This window comes from Motacilla alba, chromosome 4 (assembly GCF_015832195.1).
Source record: "Motacilla alba alba isolate MOTALB_02 chromosome 4, Motacilla_alba_V1.0_pri, whole genome shotgun sequence".
Lineage (NCBI taxonomy): Eukaryota > Metazoa > Chordata > Aves > Passeriformes > Motacillidae > Motacilla > Motacilla alba.
This window is the reverse complement of record NC_052019.1, coordinates 39006571-39024425: the sequence shown is the minus strand read 5'-3', so window position 1 is coordinate 39024425 and position 17855 is coordinate 39006571. Positions and strand designations below refer to the sequence as shown.

At 38.3% G+C, this 17855-nt stretch overlaps 1 protein-coding gene across 9 annotated transcripts in view; it reads right to left on the bottom strand.

The window, feature by feature from the left end:
• Window positions 1-788: 788 nt before the first annotated feature.
• MARCHF1 (membrane associated ring-CH-type finger 1) overlaps window positions 789-17855 on the bottom strand; it is a 224655-nt gene continuing 207588 nt past the window's right edge. For 8 of the 9 annotated variants that reach the window (XM_038136201.1, XM_038136197.1, XM_038136203.1 and 5 more), the window contains 2 exons: window positions 7231-7378; window positions 789-4981 (listed from right to left, as the gene is read on the bottom strand). In XM_038136201.1, the coding sequence (XP_037992129.1) occupies window positions 4680-4981; window positions 7231-7378 (450 nt within the window). In that variant the 3' untranslated portion in view covers window positions 789-4679. Of the gene's footprint in view, window positions 4982-7230; window positions 7379-16159; window positions 16248-17855 lie in introns of all 9 variants that reach the window. The other variant, XR_005256861.1, reaches the window with a different exon arrangement.

Below are 17855 nucleotides of genomic sequence, written 5' to 3'. Positions count from 1 at the left end.
CCAATCATCAGCCATATGATTCCAGCTAGAATTGTGGTATTTTGAAACTTAGCTCACTCTCTCCCCAGCTGACCATCTACAAGAAAGATATGGAGTAGGAGGATCTGTAGAAAACTAAATTTGGACCTTGGTTGGAACATTCTGTTTTAATCAAGGTAAGATATTTTCTTTGGTTTGACACTTGACAAAATGCACAGGCTTTTTTTATAATGCAAACATGCAATATTCCTTTTCATTTAAAAAAATGTTTTTGGGGTTTTCAAAAAGGAGAAAACCACCAAATCAAAATATAAAATAATACAAAAAGGAACAGGATCCATGCTGACAATCTGAGCTGGGATTAGCTTTAAAGTATTTAACTGTCCAGTCCATATTTAAAGCTTTTATGTGTTGGACATTCCAAAATCACTGTAACAGTTTGTACAAAGGCACTGCTTTCCTTAGGCAGCTTTCGTGCTTTTACCTCCCTGGAGCTGAAACCCAGTACTAGTCGTCCATTATTCTATGGATGCAAAACCAGTTGCTTTCTAGGATTCCTTATAGGGTTGAAGCCTGCAAGTTAAGCAACCGTAAGTCTTTTCAAGTGTTTTTGTACTATGAAGTATTTTCCTGAGCATTCTGCCAAGGCGGGGTACCCAGAAGTAGCCCCTTGCATCTTAGTACGTTTATCAGTATTAAGTAAGCAACTGAGTATATTGTTCACCTTTCTTGCAAGAGTGTGGTCTTGCCAATCCATGTTCAGCATGTGATGCTCTAGGTAACAAGGTGACAAATGTAGAATACTGCAGTACTTTGAATAACCTGTTTAATACAAATACATTTTTTCACAACATTAAGCAGATACATTACTTTTGTTTCCCTTACCTTCTGTCTTCCAGAACACATTCACCCACAAAAACATACACTTTTTCTTTTGCAAAAGAGAGGGAGTTAAACAACACAAACTTGTAGTTCCGAATATTATACACAGTAAAATATTTTCATCAGAGTAAGTTTCATTGCATTATTGGAAATTATAAAATGTTTGTTCCAGAGATGGGGAATTATTTTTTCTACACAACAAAAATAAACACTATCTTCAGATAGAGCAGTGTGTGAATGGCACAGTTGGACTAGTCCATAATCTTTGTAATGCTACTGATAGTCAAAAGTGGTATGTTTATGCCAGTTTGAAATAAACATTATAACGCTTGTAACCTAAACACAGGAAAAGAAATGTGCATGTTCACAGGAGTGAATACACGAGTATCTTGATCAAACTTCCAGATCTGACCTGACACCAAATTACTTCTACCTACCTTTATTAAACTTATGTTGAACAAGCTGTTCTTGCTAATGGCAGCTCAGAGCCAGGTTCTGCCCTTGTGGATTTAGTCAGGCCAAATTCCACTGTCAGCATATTTGCCAGAGCTGCACTGTGGCTACACAGGAGTTTGATATGTTTTTTTATTTGAGATGGTATCTTCGTTAAAAAGTCTTTAGACTTCATTTAAAACCTTCAGTATACTGTTCTGTTTAGTTGTGTGGTTTTGGTGGGGTTTTTTTTCCAGGATAGAAAACTGTGGTTAATAAATTAATACAGAAAATTGTACTTTGGAAATGAAAAAGTATTGGTTGATAAGGATCTGTCTAGGTTCTCTATCCATGTACTTTCCTTATTACTGAAGATCAAAACCCAAGGCATGGTGGTGTGAATAGCTCCTTGTCCTCTTGAAGAGGTTGCACTCTGCTTCAGAAACTAATTCCAATCCTGCATGAAATTCCTAAATTCCTGAAAGCTCCACTGAAAATCCAGTGCATCTAAGAGAAAGGGATTCACAGGCTAACACTGTAATGCTTTAAAAGGTTAAAGGCTGCTTCAAGCCAGCTGAAATCTCTCTTGCTGGTGACTTGTCTCATTTTCATCTCAGCAGACAATGTCCCATTTTACTCCTTTTCCTGCTGTCCACATTCAGTATTTCCAAGGGAGAGGAGGAATTTCAACTGAAGTCTTTTTGCTTTCTTTTATTTAATTAACTGTAAACTCAGTTGCATATATGGTTGGGTGCCAGAACAGTGTTTGAAGTTGAAGGCATTGGTATAGAAGTTTTCACATTGTCTTTTCTGTTGCTGACTCTTCAGTGTGTTTTTTAAAAAATGTAAAATCTTGTTGGATGCTACAGTTCTGCTTTCAGAATCTTCAGGTATTTTCTTCTTCGAGGTGGATTTTATACTTGTTCAAGGAAAAAACCCCAATGTGAATTACTCTCCAGTAAACTGACAAAATAGGGGATAAAGTACTTTCAATAGGGTCACGATGCTACCGCAGTCAAAGAACAAGCTGGCTAAAGCAGCAGGGTTACTTTCACTTAGTAAGAAACTATTATTTCAGAAAGCTCTTAATTATCTTTCCTCATAATGTTCCTTGTCAGTAAATTTTGCTGCGGTTTATTGTAAACATCCTTCCAAACATTCAGATGCAGTTAGTAATTTTATGTGTCTGATGTCAGATATCATGAGAGTTACCTTTTAACAAGCAGCTTTTTGAAAAGCATGCCATTGCAGACTATATTAGCATGTGCAGTTACTAGACATTCCTTAGTCGTGTCGTCATGCTATGAAGACCTTCTGAAATCTCCTCCACAATTTTAAATGGAGAAGTGATTTGGTTTCTCTTGTATGCCATTTCAAATAAGAAGCTGCTACAATTGGAAGTTGCAGTTGGATAGTTGGGAAATTATTTTATATAAAAATTGTGTGCCATGAAAAAACTTCAACATTAATCCAACTCACCTGGAGTAACTGACAGCAAATATTGACATGTATTAAGGACCCATTCAAGCACCAAGATTTTGTGTCCTGTCTAGCCAGATAACCATCACTTAGTCACAGCCAAATTACAAGAGCAATTCCAATACAAAAGAATATAATGATCTGATTAAAGACACATTTCTTGCTAACACTGCTACTTCTAGTATTCCCTGAGCCTTAAGCCAGTAAACATTCACAAAGGAATACCTAGTATATGAATTCCAATACATCTTAGGCCCTAAAGCCTGAGTATTTGCAAGAATGGGATGAGTCTGTTACTTCACTGTAAATACTTGAGTGTACAAAGAGAAAATTTACCAGTAGAAACTTCAAGGCTTTTGTAGAACTCTAGTTCACTTGTAATTGTGGCAGATACCCCTCCTTTAAGTGAATCTCTACCCTCTGTCCTCATTACTCTGGTTCTTTATTTGCTATTTTGCTTTTCCTCCTTTACTAAATACAAGATGAAAAAAAGAACTTTCAACTTCTTTTTAAAATACACATTATGTTCAGGCCTCAGACTTGTGCACACCAGTACATAACTACTCTGAGTCAATACTTGCTCTTGTGTCCTTATAGTAAACACCACAGTTTTGCAAAGTGAATCACAAAATTGGTTCCTTATACATAATTCACCCTGTTGGACATAGGATTATATCTACATTCATTTATCTATTGCACCTTTTAATGCTATTCACACTTCATTTTTATATGCCAGTGCTCAAAACACGAAATTAACAACTGAACTGTTGAATTTCTAACACCTTTAAGTTTACCTGTACAGAAGGAAACCATTGATCTGTTTTTTTCAGTCAGGAAGATAAAAACTAGCTTTTTAGAACAAGGAGATAAAAACTAATGTTTTCTTAAGATATGTGGGTAGGTATGTTCTCTTACATCTACCTTTCTGTATCATGAATCTTAAAAAATAAAACCAAAAGTAGCTTCCATCTTCAGTATGTCATCCTTTTTCAGACCTTTGATAACAGACAATTTACTTCTGTGTAATTCTGCAGTAAACTTTTTTTTTTTTTTTTTGCATTTACAATTCTGCCTCATTACTTTGTGTATCCAGTTTATGCCTAATTCACTCCTATAAAGTAAAATAAACAGCGGAGCTGCTCTTCTACATGCATATCTACATATTGTCTCCTTCCTGTACTTACTTCCCTGACATTAAAAAAAAACTATCTGCAGCTTATGGGGACGTTAGTTTATACTGGTTGGAACTGCTTACTTTCCAAAACTCCAGCCATAGTTAAAAACAACTGGTTCAAATATCCATAGTTGACACAGCTGCCCAAACATTCAGGCTCCACTACAGTCACATGAAGGTGTTACCATACAAGGCTTAGAGAGGGAGTGCTGCAATACAGCTCTCTGTACTTTGATTCTGTTAATGCATCTTACTTGGATTGGTACCCTTTGAAGTGTATCTTTGAAAAGGTAAATAGCAAATACAACTTCTAGTAGTAAACAGATGAAAGGTTTTGTGTCTTCTGTAAACAAAATCATTGTATCACTTCTGTTTTCTACTTTCCCAGCCAGCCCAGTTGGGGGGGGAAAAAAAAAAGTACATTGTTACATAGGTTTGGCATTGTCTGTTAAACCTGTTCTCTATTGCACTTTCTACACTTCCACTTTCACTACACTTGCTGACTAGTTGCGAAACCACGTCACGAACGGTCACATTCCATACAGTAACAAGTTGCTTTGCTGGATCCATTTTCCTTGTACTGTTTTGGGTTTTGTATGGGGTATTTTTGTTGTTGTTTGGTTGGGGTCTTCTTTAACTGAAAAAATGCACAGTCATTTCTACTTTCTTGTAGCATTTGTAGTGTAGCAGACACTACGGCTTACTCTGCAAGGAAGAAGCAATGCTGTCCGTGTCAAACTGGCATGACCTCCGATGTCACCTCTTCCGCCGCTGGCTGAGAGTTTGTACCTGTCTGTGCTACTGGCACCACCACCGCGTCCTTCACCTCCGAGGGCTGAGTGCACGGAGAGCTTTTCTCCTCCAGTTTTTTGATGGTGTCTGGGCAGTTCTGAACAAAGATCACTCTGTTGTAGGCTTTCAACCTGCGCCACAGCTGGACGTAAACCTTACACTGCACATACATGAAGACCAGACCTCCAGTGAATCCAATGGCCACCACAACAAGTTTTGTCCAAAATGGCCATTCGAGGACACCTTTAAAATAGAAATTTTATGTTATACATTGAATATCAAGCATTGTTTCAGTAATGAGTACTGAAAAGAAGCCACTAGCTAAGAATGCCTGGGTATGTGCACGCTATTGGAGCACCTGTGGCTCTAAAAAATAGATGGGGTTTCCTATTCCACATGCCGGTCAAGACACTGCCCATGGAATAGGAAACTGCTTCCTACTTTTTACTGATTTCACCACTATTTGGTCAAATAAATCAATCAAAAAATCAATGCCACTCTCAAAATCTTTCTTTCAGGATTTCTTCCGCCTTTTAACATTAAAGATAGGCTGCTGCTGCTTCTGTGGTAATACAGGAAGAATCTTTTTTTATTAACTGGTATGGGACAGAGAGTTTTGTACCTTTCATTTTTTTCCAGGATTGCCATGTTTTCAGACTTGAGCTTTACTAGTAGAAAGGTCAGCTGAACCTAGACCTGTTTCTTCAAGCAGAAAAAATTTATGTGAAACTTGATTCCCTACCACTTGTGCCAAATAAATTCTAGAATATTTAAAATATATTTTAAATTCACTTTTCTATAAACCAGTGTCAGGTTTAGCAATTAAAGGGTTTGCATCATTTACTTCCCTAAAGAGAAAAAAAGACCCCAACCCCTTAAATAATTTGAGATATCCATTTAAAATGGGATTTTTAAACTAGAATATTAACAAACAATACTAGTATTATTCAGGGTTTCAATTTTTCTCCTTCTCCATTATGTTTATAAAGTGTTTTTTCTCCAGTGCTTACTTGTCTTTGTCTTGGCAATTCCCATTTAAAGAGAGAAAATGGGGAAGAAAGCAAACTACATATATGTCCTTCTTATTCCCCACAAATACACGCTCGCTTTTGTAAAAATACTCTCCCCAGCAACAAGCAAATTTTGGAGCAAAAGTGTCCTCTTCGCACTTACTTGTGCATGTAAATAGCTCCAGGGCATCTCTTTGTCCATTTTTTAGTGTAAAGAATCAGCCATTACATTTGGCAAACACTAAATGCTATACAAATCATAAATACTTTTTGAGCCTACCAGGAATAATTAACACGATTCTTATGCATTGTGTGTAACAACAAATATCCCTGTTAGCTGTTTTGTTATGTAAATTCAGCTAATCTACAGAAATAGCTTCTCCCTTGTAATGAGTAGGGTGATGTTGTTGTACTCAAAAATTCAAAGCCATACCTAGTCCTGTCCTCTGGACCAGGATTTTGGGGATTAAAAACAAGGTTACCCATTTCAAAAGAATGCAAAACAAGACTTTGTAGTGTGTATTCATCTGTGACTTACTGAGGCTTGTTGCTTATTTTCCTCTCTAAGGCAAGAAAGGCAAGCATCAGGAGTATCATCAAATATTTATCTAACTAGCAAGGCACAAAGCTCCACCTGTTTTGTTTTCCATGTTAACTCTGGAATATAACACAAAGCTAGAGACCTTTGTTCCTCTAGGGTGCTTAAATTCAATTCAGATCAAAACTCAAAAGCTTTTTATCACCATGATCACATTTAAGACTGAATTTAAGATCAAATAAATCTAGATTTGAAATGTAAAACAGTAGTTAAATTTAGGGTGTATTTTCCACATATGCTAGGTATGGCTCTGACATTAGGCATGCATTTTGTTACACACGTCCAGTTGGATTTTCAGTACCTCTGCAGATGGAGCCTCCATGACTTCTCTGTTCCAGAGTGTAACCAAAAAATACAGCTGGAACATGGACATTGACAGTGAAATTCTATTTGAAAGGACACATGAATGGCTTTCCATGCTATCAAGTCCCACATGAAGGACTAACACAACTGGAAAACAGTCTCTTGGAAGTTCTTATTAGGAAGGCTGTTAATGAAGAGGCTCTATTGTACTTCACTTCCTATCAAGCTCCAAGTGATTAATAAAAATAAATTGCTATTTAAGGACCTGAACTTGCACTGAGCTGTTTGCATTTGACTTATCTTTTTGCCTGAGCTTTAGAATTACCTAGATAATGGGAGATTAACCCAGGAAGAACCGGCAGACCAGTTAAGCTGTTGTAATGATTACACAAAGTAGAGTTCTCTCTGCTTGGGCATAAGGTAAGATTTTCATACTGACGCATTCAGAACTTCTGCATTAAAGCCTCTGGTGTAGGCATGTGAGCTGCTTTTTAAGGACAGAATGTGACTGGTTACAGAGCTGCCTTTCAAAGCCAGGCACTGCATTATCAGCAGCACTGAAGAAGGTAAAAGATACTTACCGTTATCATTGCCTTGTTTAATTTCTTCAGCGGTTCTGTCAATTAGAACATACAATGACCAAACAACACAGGTAATTGCAATTATATGGAATGTGACTGAACACACAATTTTTCTCCTCTCACTTGTTGTCATCTGTAATTTCTCCCACTGAAATAAAAAAAAAAGAGTAATTTAAAAAAATCTGACTTGTAAAATTTTACATTAAACTGATTAGGCCACTGTGTCTCTTTCTACCAAAAACACAAGCAGTAATAAAATTAACAAATCCTTTAGTTTGGTAATGCATTACAGGAGTGTGTGCATTGTCCCTGTTAAATTCACAATGATCTCATTTTCACAGATTCAGAGGAATGAAGAATTCCGTTCTGTCTGCTTGTGAATGACATATCAAGTAATTTCATTACAGTACAGCCATAACATGTTAATAGACAGATAAAAAGATTAATATTTACTTTAAATTTGCATTTCTGGTGGTGAGAGAAGAAAAAGCCCAAACATCTGTTTGTAATATGTATGAAAATTATAGGAATGCAGCTATGTCTTCCCATAAAATAAAAGCGCAGGAAATGCAACTGCATTGAGGATTAAATTCAATAAACTCGAAAAGATGATTACATGGAAATGATCATATATGATAGCAGCCAAATAACCTCAGTAATGCAAGGAGGATCTTCCAGGCACGTGTTTGTGAATTATGGTGCTAAATCCTGGCTTAAGTTAAGGCTCTTTTAAGATGAAATATTCTCTGCAATTGAACAATGCAGCTCTTAAGGTGATTTTTTAAAATCTCACTTGTGACATGGGTTTTTTCCCCAGCACTTATTCAAAACAAAAACGTTCTCTCCTAAAACATTTGCCTTTGAAAACAGATGAAAGAACAGAGCACTTAAAAGCAAAAGGCCTCAATTCTGATAGATAATCTTGGAGCCAGTACAGGCATCTGAGGAAGGAAAGCAGTACAAAGCGTGAGATGCGAGTGCCACCTCCCTGTGGCTCTGTGAACGCTGGACTGAGCTGCACTCAGCTCGGTGCCACAGCACTGCTGCCACCTGCTACAGCTAGCACAGCAACCACAGCCTCTGCAGAGCACTGCCATGCTGCACATTTACTGCCAAGCTGTGAGTTTGTCTTTTCCTTGTTTGGGTTTTTTGATTGTTCTGGTTTTATTAGCTGTTTTCACGGTTTGGGATTTTTTTTAAATTTTGTTTCCGGGCAATAACAAATTTTTCTAAATTTCTTAAGGCTAGGGCTGGAGATGCCATCCAAACTAGATGTTTAGCCTTTAACCTGAACCAACACAGCCATTCTACTCTGAACACTCTCAGCAGTCATGTTACGTTTTGAAGGAGCACAACTGCAGTAAAACCTGACGAGGTTCAGTGCTGTGTCACTGGGGAATAACTCTCAGAAATACTTCTTCCTGCTTGTAGAGCAGGACATACCAGGCCAAAGAAACTTCAGTCTTTAATGGCAGTTAAATCTTGCATGTTTCAGAGCTGATGCCTCAAAATGCAATCTCTACAAAATTTTCTAGCTCTTGTCAAAATTCTGTGAATCACAGAATACTCTGGGTTGGAAAGAACCTTAGGAGTCATCCAGTCCAACCCCCCCTGCAATGAGCAGGCACATCTGCAATTAGCTTGCTCAGAGCCCCATCCAACCTGACCATAATGTTTCCCAGGATGGGGCACCTACCACTTCGTGGGCAACCTGTTCCACCGTTTCTCCGTTCTCATCATAAGAAGTTTCTTCTAAATGTAGTCTAGATACACCTTTTTCTTTTTTTTTTTCTTTTTTCTTTTTTTTTTTTTTTTATTATTAATCCTTACCCCTTGTACTACTGCAACAAGCCCTGCTAAAAAGTTTGCTCCATCTTTCTTACAGGCCCCATTTAGGTACTGGAAGGCCACAATAAAGTCTCAAAGCCTTCTTTTCTCCAGGCTGAATAACCTCTACTGCCAGCTTTTCCTCATAGGAGAGGTGCTCCAGACCTCCAATCATTTTTTGTGGCCTCTTCTGGACTCTCCAACATGACCTCAGTGGGCATCCCCAGAGTTGGATGCAGCAGTCCTGGTGGTGTCTCTCAAGAATTACTTCTCCCATGCTTCATGAACACAAAGCATAAATAACTGTTTAGAAAAATGTAAATATTTCCTGAGTAATACACAAAGAGTAAGAGCTATTGGTTTATTTATTAGCTGAGACCTCATTTCTGTTTCTGATACATATACTTTTGGGTGAAAACTAAGCCTGCTGGGTTTGGTATGGCTGTCTGGGAAAATGGGAGATTTAACAAAAGGTTTGTTTTGCTTTTCTTTTAAGTAATAAAACCCTAAAACTTTATATTCATTATAGTTCATTGAGATAATATACAGTGGTCAGACCAGACAGTATGTGGCATTATCACAGTCTTATTTCATTACAGTCACCAGGTTACACAGCCTTTGACCTGAAGACTTTCATTCTTTTTTCAGTGAAAATTCAATTCAAGTCTTCTAACAGACTTTCTTTCCAAAGAGAGAAACCTTGTCTTTGTCCACATGGAAGAAAGGGTTTTACCTTAACCCTTCACTTACCTGTGGATGCTTTGTGAGAGATAACATAGAACATAACCAAGAATGATTTGTTCTTAAACAGACTTTGTCAGTCATCTCAACTTTGATGCTACACCATTTGGTCTGTTGGAGAGAAGACTCTGCAAAATTTTCATAGTCATGTATATGTGCAGTCTCTTTATAGCCATTTTACTCTCTAACATACTCAAAAGCCCTAGTATAGATCTTAATGCCCAGTCAAAGACAAACACTGGTCCAGTTAGTCTAAATGTAAACATTTTGTAGATGGAATAAACCCAGACAAAAATCAACCAACCAACAGGCAGGATGGGTAAATAAAGGTTCCAGCTCACAGAGTTCTGCTGAGATTTACAAGAAAGGTATCTCAGGAGAGGAAGCCAGCAGAAATTGGCTGAAGCGGGCCTTGTTGGTAACATCTCATCAAATCCAGCCAGAAGGCAAGCCAAGGCCTACTGGACTCTGCTTCCTCCAGCTGGTCCCTTTTCTTCTGCCTGCCTGGCCTGCCCTGCCTGTCTGTCTGTCTATTCTATCCACACACACGTTACCACACCTGACAGAAGGTGGCTGCCAAGACACCGGGAGAGATCACCAGGGCATAGGTGATTATGGGACTGGGAGACTGTGGAATCTCTCGTACTCCCAGTTTGGGATACAGGAAAGGAATAAGGTCCAAGGAGAGACTCCGTCTATCATGGCCAGATACCTGGGAGCATTTTACAGCTCTTAGTGTGCTCCAAAGCTGCTCTTTTGTTTTGCCCTGCCCTTGCTGCAGTCATAATTCTCTCACCTATGGTGATGATGAACTGAATGCAGAAGAAAAAAAGCAATTAAACTTTGTGCTGTACTTCTGGTGATCCCAGTGGTAGCTGATGTAACTTTCCCATCCTACTCACGTATTTTAGGCCTGCTGAACAGGGAGTACTTTGTGACTAGATGAATCATGCTCTACTGGATGAGTGATGTTAGTAGATGAACCAGCAATTTATGTCGTCCTGGAGCAGAAAAGTGCAATTCCCTATTTTAGGATTTTTGCAATAGTCTTGTATCAAAAAATTAACTGTTAGTTTTAGCACAGACTTGCTTGGACAAAAGCACAGTTATGTGATATAAAAACTGCTTGAAAATCTGTAACAAAGGATGAGGCAACAATGTAATGAGCAATGAAAGCATTAGCCCCTTTTACTTGTGCTTTATAGTCCAGGACTTGATACAGCCTAAATTCGTGTGGGGAATTTTGGCAGGCGCTACCTTTCATGTCACACAGAGCATTAATGCCTCCTTAACCTCTGATAAATTCATCCCTGCTGTGTTTTGAAGCTCCTGCAGTTTTCATGGCTTTACACATTCATAATAGAAAGATAAAAATAACTTGTGTCATGTTTTATTATCTTCATCAGTGATCTCCAAGAAAATATAGCAATCAGGTTCATGACACTGTGACATGCCATGGATAGAATATCAGATGCTACCAAGAACAGAAAAACAGCACAAAATTAAGCACACAGATGCAATTTTCTTTGGAAATTTAGATCTTAATGCTCCAAAGGTGCTTTAGATTCTGTAATGACAGAAATAAATGGTAACAGCCAGAGGAGACATTTATAAATGGCTTGCAAATTATTGAGTCACTAAATTAATAGAAAAACCTGTAGCTTTTACCCAGCCCCCTACAAAACACCCCTTTCACTGTTGTACATCAAATTGTCACACGCACAGAGTCTGTAATCCTGGCAGCAATACAAACACAGACTGGAAGTCATCACAAATGCAGATGGTTTAATGTCCTGCAAAAGCAAGCAACCGCACGAATATCGTAATGCTTCACAGAACAGGTGTGCTAGAACACTTTGTAACATCTAATCACCAAATAACTCCAAAGTGTAACAAAAATCCAAATGTGTCCCCAGCAGAAAGCTTGGAATATCCCCAGCCCCCCTTTTATTTTCTGAATAAGCTTTCCAAACATGTCGCTTGCACTGTGCTCTGAAAACCACTGGAGGGTGGTAGGAGACTGCCTGACTCACAGGTTCCCACCAAGAATGGAGAGAAGCTGGATTGTGAATATGATCAGAAACACTCGTCCCACCCCAGCTACTACTTACAGCTGCTTCTAAGACACAACGTGCATCTCAGCTGGAATTCCTATGCCTCACTGCCAGAGAAGCTTGGAATAATCTTTAAAGTGGCAGCAGCTGTAAAACTGTACCTCGTTCTAGGTTTCTACCTCGCATTTTGCTTTTGTTTCCTAAAGAAAATTTCATTCAGAAACTTCAAGAGAGTGGTTACTGATTTCATATCCCACTCTTATAATTACAAAATGTAGTCAGAGTCTTCTGGGGAAATAAAAAAAAATAAACTTAAAAACCCCACCAAACTCTAAAACATACAGGGAACTTTAAATCATGTGTAGCCAACCACTTCCCTTTCCTGTAAAGTAGTTTGAGAAAATCTCTCATGTTTATTTTAAAGGACAAAAATCTGCTTCCCTGCATGCCACTTCTAATAAAAGCTTGATTAATCAATATGCAACAAATAATTGCAGATATTTTCTTTATTATCTTCTGAAAACACTCCTTGTGAGTGTGGGGATGCTGCTTCATGTCCTACATACCAACACAGCCTCTCTGCTTAACAGAAGCAAATCTGCAATTTTAATTCCCTCTCATGCATTACGCTTTCTGCAAAGTGGTTTCATGATGGCCAATGCAGAACTGAAAACTCCACACTGCTTGCACAAAAGCTGTCTCCACACCTCTCAATGGCACTCAGCAAACTCTGCTGTGCTTGTGTTTCCTTTCCCCACCTTTGCACTGTAGATTTGCTGCCTGCCTGCTCCCATCCACCACCCTCTGCCCACGTGTTGCCTCCTGTCCACGGCAATATTCTGTCAACACTGGCTACAGATTTTAGTCTACACCGATGTCCTGAGGCAACTGCAGTTCACCTGCAGGTTTGCAGATTCACACCTCTACAGCTGAAGGTCTCTCTGCTGCAGGGGCTCAGCACTGAGGATGCCAAATATTGAAGGTGAAGTTAATGAGCTGCTTTGCAACATATGACGAATGCCTGGACTTTTTAACCCCTGGGTATTTTCAGGAACCCTGTTTTAAAAATTGCATGTAAGGAGGCCTGACAGGGGAAGCTGGTATGGGGGGAATAGTGCAAATATTAAATATTTTTCATGACATTTTTCTCCCTATCCATCATTTAGCAGAAAAAAATGCCTATGTATAATGTAAACAACAGGCACAGCTGGAAGGATTTCTGCTCTCACCTAGAGCTAAAGTCATGATGTAATATTTTCTGAATTCTTTCTACAGTCTGAAGAAATACTTTTCAGCCAACCTTTATCTTAAAGTAATTATTCCTGCAAAATAAAGGCTAAAATTACTTACTAGAGGCTGTTGTAGAAACTGCACTCTGCACACAGACTAAAAAACAAAAAGAAAAAAGTCTTTCTTATCTGAAACTCAACCCAAAGGATTTAGCCAGCACTTCTGAAAAAGAACTGGTGTGGTGTATGCTGAAGTGAGCCGAGCAGTGAAGATATGTCAACAGTGTGAACATGTAGCTCAGAGTTATTTATATTAGGGAGGGTTTTCTGGTCACTTGTTGCAGTACTAATTGGCTCAGGCTCCACAGTGAGCGGTTCATTGCTATCAACCTACCAGCTGGAGGAAAGCAGCTGCCATGGTAGTTTGCAGAATGGAATTTGTGCAGTGGGTGGAAGAGGAAGAAATAATAGTAATAAAGGACAACAGGGCTCCACTCATGTTGGGAGAACAAAATAGCCTCACAGAAATTTGAAGTGCTCATAAGAGATGAGACTTCAAACCTTGTTATTTGAATAAAAACATTTTGGGCCTCTCTGTGCCATCTAAACCACATGTGGTTACAGCCTGTACCATGGGGACAGTGTCTTAAAGGACAAGGCACGTGTCCCCACATCCTGCTCCAACGTGAGAAGTGCCTCTCAGACAGCCCAAGAGAATGAGCCAGGTCTGACGGCTGACAAGAGAAGGGTTTGGGCCATGAAAACACCTACACTGTGTTCTTTCCCCCAAACACATCCAGAGAGAAGCAAGAATTGAGCAGGTTCACAGAAAACACAGAAAACATATTTGTCATTGCCTTTTTTCAAAAGATGTATCCCAGAGAAGAAACTCTTGTAAAGATAAAGAATAGAAGACCATAATTAGACCCCTGCTATGTTAATTGCTGAACAGGGAAATCAAATGAATTTTTAAAATCCCATGTCACCTGGTGGATCATATGGCCCTAACTATGCACAACCTTACCCCCACCTAGTTATCTCATTAGATGTTCTAGTGGAGATCATTGTCTGGCAAATCTATCTGAAGTTTGCTCAAAATCTATTTCTGTCCCTTTGGAGATACTAAACAAACCTGTCTGGAATTCAAAAGCAGGTCTGCAGTGTATTTAAAGCACCAATTAAAAATTTTATACTGAACCAGAAATGGGTGCATTTCTAAAGAAAAACACACTTATTTCACTTTTGTATGATATGCATACCTAGAGTAATAAAAGAAATACATAATGAAAAATCTCACTTTGATGAACACCTTAAGATTATCATCTGCAAAGATCTAATAATTCTGTTTTATCATAACCAAGATGGCACCTTATTTCTTTTTTTGGCGAGATTTAGAACAGACTTAAGTGATATAATCAGTATGAACTCTTCACAAGCTTATGCAATGTTTTGCTGTGTACGACATCAATTAGCAAACCCTTAAAAATGTAAAAGAGAAGTGTAAAAATTAAGTAATTCAAGAATATAATTTCTAAAATGAAGTAGCTGTTTTTGCAATATCAAAGTGGCATTGAGAATACTTGTCATTTACCAGCTAAAAGAACTTCAGTACTGGAATCCTAAACATCCCAACACAGACTAACAAAAAAAAAAAAAAAAACCAAGAATAAAAACCCCAAACCAAACCAAAACCAAAGCAATCTAAAAAACAAAAAACCACAAAACAAAACACAACACCTATGCTTTGGAAGTACAAGACCTCACGTCCCTCTCATCCAATGCTCTATCTCGGATAGAGGCCAACTCCAGATGCTTTGGAGAGATGTGCAAGAAACCCCGTGGGAAGTAATTACAGCACAGTCTCTCCATATTGGGAGTCTGTTTCTAGCTCCCATCTGCTGGAATTTGCTTTACATCAATATATAGAATACAGAAGTACGTGACCAAGTGTTTACTTTCCAAGCATCTTTTTCGAATGCTGAAAAGACATTAACCAATTTTTTGTTGAATAGAGCCTTCAGTGCTATCATGAACTCCTCATTCACAATTACTTTTTCTTTGTAAGACCTTTAAGAAAAAGATCACTATCTCCAAGCACACTACCCTTCAGCTACCTTATCTAAAAAACAATCCTGGCAGAGAAACTGCAGGTAAAACACTAAACCACTGATCAGGAGTGAACTATCACCATAATGTAAAACTGTGGGGAGTATCTGGTATTATGAACAAGAGGCACACATCTAGAACTCTAGAAAATATTTACTTCAGGTACCTAGGCACATGACTTTATTACTCAAAAAACAAAAAAGATGTTACATGTTGGTAACCCATAAAGAAACAGGAATAAAAGGGGTAGAATCTATGTCTCCATTAAATTGTATTCACAGTTAGGCAAGAACAGAAACAGATGCTACTGTTGTCTGCTCTCCCTACAGTATTTCCACGATCATTCTATCAAAGGATCTAGTTTGTCACTTTTGTTCTCTTTGCAGTTGTCGACTCCGGCCTCTGTCTACTCTGCATTTCCAAAAGAGCAGCATATCTAATTGAAGGCATGACATTTTTTTCCAGCCAATAAGTAGCAAATACCTTTAAATCACAGTCCAGCCCTCGAACAACAACCTTAACACATACATACACAAAGAAAACCATAAAAAAATAAATCAGTCAAACTGCCATACTACAAGAGCACAGACCTAATTTTGCTGCAACACCAGTTATGCTGAAGTTTCCCTTTCTGACCAAAGGTAGGGCTGCGGCATTTTGTGATATGTATTCTAGAGGCAATGTAAAATCAGCCATGACAGAAGGCTCAGTGGTGGACTTGAGATGGATTCTGCTGGGGTCAAAGCAGCCAGAAGTCCTTTCTCCACTATAGGAGCCATAACAAACCATCTCCCAGCAGTCTGGGCCTGAGCCTCTGTCTTTGAATACCAAGTAGGATTTCCCTTTGCACATCTGAGTGCTCATAGTGTGATGGACGTGGACAGAAGGCTCCAATAGCACGGCAGAAATTGGAAAGGGAGAGAAATTAGAAAAACTGATATAGCAACATGCTGGAGACCAACATCCTCTTACATGGTTTTGTAACCCTCTCCACTTCCTTTAGTTCTTCAGTCATGTCCAGTTGCAGGAAATTTCTCTGAAGATCTGTTGCTTTAGGGACCTAAAACAAGTTGTAGAATATGATCACAGTTTTGCTAGTCTTTACTTTAAACGCCTTCTCTCCAGTATTTATCACAGTGCTTCATTTCCTCTATTTCAAATTGTCCAGCCTGCTGAGAATCAGTTCAAATTGTTACAAAGATGAGGTTTGGTTTAAATGTCTTTGTTTGCCAAAACCCTGGTATTTGTAAATACATTGCTGTTTAAACATACCTGGACATATCCTTTTTTTGCAGCTATAGACACAGCATCTACACATACGTCTGAATTTCCACATAACAAAGATTTAAAAAAGGAGCTGAGGCTTTTAATTATCTATAAATATGGCTTTAGGAAGAATACTGACTTTCCAATGAATAGCTACAGTTGCCTTCTCTGTCTTAATCTTCCCACAAGAGAGATTCTTTTGATTCAATTAAATAAAAATAAAATAGAGGAAAGTTGTGCTGAGGAAAGCTATAGTAATTAAAATAAAACTACAGCCTAGTGCTCTAGTAAAGAGCTGAGGGAAAAGCTATTCATTCCAAAAAAAAAAAGGAGGAAATTCTGTTTTTTTCCCCAATAATTTTAATAAAATGCTACAGGAATAAAATTAAATAAACAAAAATCACCAAACCTGAGTAAAGTAAAAGTTATCCCATTTGGTCATAATCTAGATCCACTACTGGAATTTCTGTGTTTAAAGGAACATCACATTTTTCAAAAGAAAATCTATTTTTAGCATGCATTCCACCAACAAGCAAGCATCAGCCTGTGAACAGATAATTGTCACATCAATAGGTCCCAGGCAAAATAAATTTGAGGCAGGTAAAAACTGTAAAATTGTATGTGTTAATTATGTGACAGATAATTACCTGCATTAATCAGATCATGAATAGCAGCCCTCTCCCATGGGAGCTGGAAAGTTCCTAACTTCAAAAATAAACAGTAAAAATGGCATTTTTTAAAAAAACTCCATGAATCACACTGACTGGTTTAGGTCAATGCTTGGGTTGATTATGCTCTTTTAATTTCATATTACTAGCTATACATTTTGTGTCAGTAGTCCATTTACACTTCCTTTATTTGTAAAGCCAGAGAGTCTCTTAATTATTTTCAATGCTTCAGCCACCCAGTCCTTCCTTGGTTATAACTACTGAAGAGGTCAAGCTGTAAAACAAAACACTGAAAGGCCTGAGATAAGAAAATGAAAAGGAGGCCCCAGGTTCTTAAAAATTAAGAGAGAGGCTGATGAACAGGCAGGATTGAGTAGGGCTCTCTAACTAAAATGGGAATTGAATCTTTTGAAAGTTCCATCTGTAAAACAACTCAGATCAAACTGTTTATTTCAGCCTCAGAAAGCACAGAAGATTTGTACCTCCCAGAGCCCATGTTCATGGGTCTGTGCAATACTGGATAACACTACTAATACCCAGAGCTGAACATTCTCCCAAATTCCCTTTGCTTTTGCAAATACTGCTGAGCAGCACAGTAGCCAATTTGGTTACTGGCATTTAATTGGAAGAGGACACTGTTTTCATTTAATTTTCTAGAATAACATTTTTCATTTGTTTCTTAAAAGAATGCAAGTTCAAAGCAATAACCATACAAGCATCTCACTCTACCTCCA